The sequence below is a fragment of the Musa acuminata genome, chromosome BXJ3-6 (assembly GCF_036884655.1).
Source record: "Musa acuminata AAA Group cultivar baxijiao chromosome BXJ3-6, Cavendish_Baxijiao_AAA, whole genome shotgun sequence".
Lineage (NCBI taxonomy): Eukaryota > Viridiplantae > Streptophyta > Magnoliopsida > Zingiberales > Musaceae > Musa > Musa acuminata.
In genome coordinates, this window is record NC_088354.1 from 14,691,851 (window position 1) to 14,697,937 (window position 6,087).

At 37.5% G+C, this 6,087-nt stretch overlaps 1 protein-coding gene across 2 annotated transcripts; it reads right to left on the reverse strand.

The window, feature by feature from the left end:
- Positions 1-691: 691 nt before the first annotated feature.
- LOC135639406 (uncharacterized) lies at positions 692-5,266 on the reverse strand. 2 transcript variants are annotated; one of them, XM_065153146.1, is made up of 11 exons: positions 4,902-5,264; positions 4,728-4,822; positions 4,527-4,584; positions 3,601-3,792; positions 3,293-3,369; positions 3,081-3,163; positions 2,811-2,862; positions 2,503-2,571; positions 1,481-1,567; positions 1,333-1,397; positions 692-1,185 (listed from the first exon to the last, which is right to left on the reverse strand). In XM_065153146.1, the coding sequence occupies exons 1-11, from the start codon at positions 5,014-5,016 to the stop codon at positions 1,074-1,076; spliced, it is 1,005 nt and encodes a 334-aa protein (XP_065009218.1). In that variant the 5' UTR covers positions 5,017-5,264; the 3' UTR covers positions 692-1,073. The 2 variants fall into 2 exon arrangements, with proteins under 2 accessions (XP_065009218.1, XP_065009219.1); XM_065153147.1 differs by lacking the exon at positions 2,503-2,571 and having other exon boundaries at positions 4,902-5,266.
- Positions 5,267-6,087: the final 821 nt, after the last annotated feature.

Genomic DNA, 6,087 nt, shown 5'->3' on the forward strand with positions numbered 1-6,087 from the left:
CCAAGTCTCAATCAGTCCTCTAATTCTGGCACAGGTACCCGAAAGATGAGCAGTAGTACTTTCACAAAACCATATCGATCCTATCAGCTATAGCTTGAGAGAGACCTCTTTAGGTGGCTTTGCGTTCTGCTTGAACGAGAGAGCACGTTTTACTTGGTTCAATTCTTAATGACGACATAGTCAGTTCCTAACAGTATTTCCACAATGGAGATCAATAACTTCATTGTCTGATTCTTGCTTTCCAATTAGATGAAGATAAAATAGTGACTATGGCCTACAATGATATCATATTTGATTCGATTAGCTAAGAGAGAATGACAATCTACCTAAGATTCATGGTCTTCTTATTGTCTATAGCTTTTTGCTGATCTAAAAGGTCGGCAATGATTTCATATTTAATGCACAAATTTCTAGATTTAAAAAATCTCACATAATCAGAGGGACATAATAAGTGTGCGCATTCGAGAGCAGCCGACTGAACTCTAGCTTTTTGTTTTCTTTTGAGATCAGATGATTTGGGTCTGAGTTGTTATAAATTAAATATAGATGAGAAGGAGACTCATTTCCTTGTCAGATTGATCTTATTTTCCAACAATAATAGACTTGGGAATTACTATAATGGTAGGATACCAATTAATCATAGACTACTTCTAATTCAAAGAATAAAAACTTATACAATTATCTACTCAAGTTGACGAATTTATATTGGCGCTACGCCACTAATTGATGATTAAAAGGTAACCAAATAAACCACAAGTAGTTAATACAATGAGTAATTGTACCAAAACTTGATTTAGAGAAGCTACTCAACCCTCATAAAAGATGCCACTATCTAATTTTAGTGGAATTACATGTGGCCACTTGAGAGAGGTCAAGCTGGTCAAAAATAAATTTTATTTCATATTTACAATCTATGTTTCTATTTAGCATATCCGTTCCCCAAATCTTGAAATCGTACAAATTTCACTGTCTTTAATCAAACTGATGACATTAAAACTTCAGTTAACTTCCATTCTTGCATTCTTGGACCATCTGCGGCTTCCTTGATCTCTGTACCAGTAGATGTATCAGAATCAGGCTGCTAAGACGCCATTATATATCGCTGAACTTTCTTCGGCAAGTCGTTCATACTGTAAAGATTCGGACTCATCTTCGTTGGTCGTTCCATTGGCCTTTTTGCTATCACTAGTGATAATTGAAACATTTTAGAGTATATGAGACAAAAGCTTTTAGATTCTGGACAAAGCAGAATCAAGCTTTAGCCTTTCGATTTGCATGATATTATGACATTTGTATTGTTTCTGGGGCATTTTGGCATGAAATGAAACTTACTGCACTGAGTAGATAATCAACCCGATAGCAACCAGGCCAAATGCAAGATAGTACAACCAATCCACCTGAAATAAACATGAATAAATCATCATCAATGAAGCATAATGCATTAATTGAGGTATGATCTAGGAAAGGAATAAAGGCATACCTGTTGATGATAAAAGAAAATGCGAATGACCACCGCCCACATATCGGATGTAAGAAGAGAGAGATTGAACAGAGTTGCTCCACTCATCTGCATGGATGAGGCTCATCAGTCCTCACTGTGTTATACATCAGATATGTAATTGCTTAGATGTAAATTGTGGTGTCCAAGTGAAAGTGTCAAACAAAAGAGAAAAATAGCAAAATTTACAAGTTCAGCTACATAAATCATAAATCATTTTGTGTCCAACTTCCTCTCTTTAGCCATAGTTTCGATTAGGCACAGTTAAGCCAGTGGATACAGAGTGGTTCCGGGGTGCACATTGTCTTTTCTTGAACAATTTTATTCAAAATTCATAGCAGCATGTAGTCGTCTTAAAGTCTGATACATATTTAGTTGCTCAATTTTGGTCACTGAAGATTCCAATTTTTGCAAGCTAAAAGGTGGATGCAGCCCTGCATGTGAGCTGTTCATACCAAATGATAAGCATCATTGTATCTCTCCCGGATTCTGCATTTTCTAAATATGTTGAAATGTTACAGAAACCAAATAAAAGAAAAAGAGTGGTAGGGCTACAAAAGCTTGCATGTCAAAACTCCCATGCATAAGAGCATAGAGACCCAATTGTAAACCTCAAGAAAATAGCTTACGGAGTAGCAGTGTCAACTGGACTACTGTAATTGTTATGGTTCTAAATGCCACAAGATATATATAAGAATAATTTTGAATTTTATTATCAAGTTGAGAAACTATACAGAACTTTTATTCAGCTTGAACAATGCAGTTACACTCACTAATTTCTCAATCAGCTTTAAGTAAAATCTGTGGATCAAATGTGAATGGTGATTTGCAAAAGGACCATCTTGTTTTGTAAAGTGCAACTGGGACCTTTAATCAACCTTCTGGGAGTCCAAACTTTATTAGAACCAGAGAAAATCTCAGTTGGACAATACTAAGTAGGAAAATTAGTAATTGTTTTTGCTCATTATGGCACTAACATGAAGTTGAGTTAGCAGGAATTTAACCTTTAAAACAAAGGGAACGACGGTGTAGAACAGAAATGCTGATGCAGCAAAGCCAACAAATAAAGATATCTGTAGAACCAGAAAAATTGTATAATCAATTCCTTCAAAGAATGACAATGCAACAAGTAAGAAAAAAATTATTTTTTCTTGACAGCTGAGCCCTTTGGGTGGATATCTTGATGCAAAAATAAAAAAGGTGCAATTTATGTAATAGAGTTGATGATAATATTAGTATGCTTCTTGCGATACATAAATATAGATGACCACAAGATGATACTGCAAATAATTCCAATGTGTAAAATGCTTACCATTGTGGCAGACCACTTAACTGATTCAAGGTCTTTCCTCTCGATAATAGATCTAAGAGTGTTATGGAATTTAGACCAGATCGAGCATAATCTAGATCAACTGACCATCACATATAGCTGACAATATAATGACAAGGATCTTATATGAAGGATTGACTGACCTTCATATCAAAACAAAATCTACAAGCAACTGATGATAAAGTAGTGAATGCGAAAAAAAAAAGGGTAGAAAAACAGAACTGAGTCCTCTTTATGTATTGGAAAGGATACATCTCACATGCACTGACTAGCACCCCAAAGACCCCAAGCATTGTGAGTAGTTCAACTCGATCTTTCTTCTTAACACAATATTCCTAAATGTTATTGCAGAGTGAGCCATTAAGATCAGTAATTATCTGTAAGGATACCGGTGAAACTATGTATTAAATCACCAACTGTAATACATATGGGAAGGATCAAAACATTACAGAGCGCTGACTAACCTCACTAACATTGCTGAATGCATAACAAAATGTTCCTGCAATAACAAGTATATCACCGATAATAGGTTTTGTGCCACCTGCAAGTCAAATTAGTTGTCATAGTTGCAAGCAAGACATTTAATTTAGACTATGTTCATGGCCATTGGGCTATAGGGCTGTTCACTGAAACTGCCTAGTGCTGATGACTGTCGAATGCTCGAGATCAAATTGCATACTGTAAAATGAGCCTGATGGAGGACACTTAGATGATCTTCTGGTGATGCACAAGGAAACATCACCAGGAAGCACCCGAGTTGTGAATTAATTACCTCCACCAGATACGCCTGCATCAGAGAGAAGCACCAAACCGAGGCCTAGCACACAAACCGCTGCACCCAAAAATTGCCATGGACTGTACTTTGTCCCTAATACAAGCCAGGTGAGAATTATCACCCATGGTATGGTCCAACAGTCCAGTAGTGTGACGCTAGTGATTGACGAGTACTGATAAGCCTTAATAACTGCATTAGAAAGATCATCGTTCTTTATTTCTTTTTGACCTTTCAATATGCTATATCAAACTGAAATAGACAGAGGAAATTAGATTGATGTTACATACAAATTTTTAGTCGTTATCACCAAGGCAGAAGAATTTTAGTAATTGCAAGACAAGACAAATAATTACGGAGCAAATCATACATGCATCTATATATTAGTCAAGAAATTTAGCTATCTGAAGGCCAGTTTTATTCATCATATCAGAATCCCAAAAGTTACAAGAGGATTGGTATACACTCGGTCATTATAACTTTAATTTGGCAACTTCAATGGATACAAAACACAAAAATTTGGAACTACCTAAGTTTCTAAAATCAATAAGCACCTTGATGCCCCCCCTCCTAGAATTACTAAATGTGGTCCTGACATTGAAGTTTTCATAAACATCCACATGTTAATCATTCAATGGGAAGATAATGAGTCACTTTAAAAGGTGATACTTTTGAGCTTCGAAACCACCTTCGTCTACTTATTCCTGCACCATCTTTGTTCTCCTAAGCTTTTGAGTAGAAAGAGAAGCAATAATTGTGTGGCATACTAAGATCCAAAGGTAAGACAGGTCCCACAAAGGGATGATAAGGAGCTTAAATTCATGTTCTGATTTGGTTTGTGCATTTCAGTGATATTCTCATATGATACCAACATATTTTTTAAAGTAGATTGAAATTCAACTAGAAACTGAAGAAAAAGAGACTACCTAAATAGTTCCCTTGCACATCAACAAAGGCTAACACAAAATACCAATACCAAGCAACCTGCAAAGCACAAGCAAAAAACATGTGACAGATCCTAGAAACCAAATGCAGCTCTGGAAATCCCAGTAGCAAAGGCATGAATGAGATAGAAAGTGACCGAACTTGTCAAGCTCAGATGCATATGTTAGAGAACAAAGCCTCACCAGAAGCTTCTGACGCCGGTACAGGAAAGCTGCACCATAAACTAGGGACAGGGAAAGGTATGTGAAGAAAGACTGCGTGAGTGGTGCATCAGTACCTTCAAATGCAAGGTTTAACCATGAAGTCAGTACAAAGAAGCAGAGAGATTATGGAGTTTCCGCTGATGCAAAGATTACCCAGCTCTGCTATTAAAGAAGAAGTGAAGCTGGCAACCGCAAGGAAGAAAGAAACCAGTTGGCCAAGGAATAACACAAAGACCAGCCTCCATATCTCCTCCTTCTCCATGATCATGGAGGACTGCTTTAGAGGGCAGCAGGATAACCAAGGGCGCGGACTTAAATTGGGTGCTTGAAATGGGAACTGTATCTCCTGCAGGCACCAGCTACCGGGTCAAATACATTGAAATATTGACAGAGAAGACGAATCGAAGGTAGAAGGGTAAAGCTCCCGTTTCCCCGCGATGAATGGTGGTCTACTTGAGGAGGTGGAGGAAGAACAGAATCTACAGAAGAGTTGGAAGAAGGTTGACCGAGTGGTGGCTCGGACCTATAGAAGCATCCAACACCCCAAATCTTTATTGTTGGCACGCGTTGCGTGTCTCTTACCCATCAGTCAACGAGAATAGCAGATTTACTGCCTTTCTTGGTCAACGACATCCGCCATCTGCCATCTACATGTAACAATCTCATCGATGCAGCTCATGTTCTGCACTTCAGTACTGAGGTCAAAATCGATCCAAAGTGAATCCAACATCTTTCATTATCCCAAGTTTCAATCAGCCCTCTAATTCTAGCACAAATAGCTAAAACAGCCGAGAAAAAAGAGCATTAGAGTTTTCTGATATTGATAGGTGTTTCCACAAAATCTTATCGATCCTATCATTGAATGGGAGAGCATGATTTCCATGATTCACATGGCCATCAGCTCTATCGATACCTACAGGTTTTTCCACAATGGAGAGAGGTCAATAGCTCAATTTTCTAATTCTACTTTCCCATTAGATGATGATTGGGGATTACAATCATATCATATTTGATATGCTGAGCTATAGGTTGAATGGGAGAGCATGTTTTCCATGATTCACATGACCATCAGCCTCTATCGATACCAACAGGTTTTTTCACGAAGGAGATGATCAGTAACTCATTTTCTAATCAAACGAGAGTCAAATCTTATCCCATAATCTTTAGTCCACACCTCTCAAAGATGACAGCCCATAAGCCAAATAATTTATAAGCTTATTTTTCAAATTTGTAGGTTGCCCAACTTGATTGAGTAGCCTGAATTGATTGTTAAAGAATTAAGGGGCATGCCTTAAAAAAGCTTACACTCTTAACTTTCTAACTTATTTTAAAAGAAGTC

What these genes read in the sequence shown, in the direction of transcription:
- LOC135639406 (XM_065153146.1), bottom strand. Translation starts at nt 5,016, where the DNA reads ATGATCATGGAGAAGGAGGAGATATGGAGGCTGGTCTTTGTGTTATTC. An exon ending in TCGTTCCCTTTGTTTTAAAG is followed by an intron (nt 1,568 to 2,502) that starts GTTAAATTCCTG and finishes TCATCCATGCAG; the next exon opens with ATGAGTGGAGCAACTCTGTT. An exon ending in TTTTCTTTTATCATCAACAG is followed by an intron (nt 1,398 to 1,480) that starts GTATGCCTTTAT and finishes TGTTTATTTCAG; the next exon opens with GTGGATTGGTTGTACTATCT.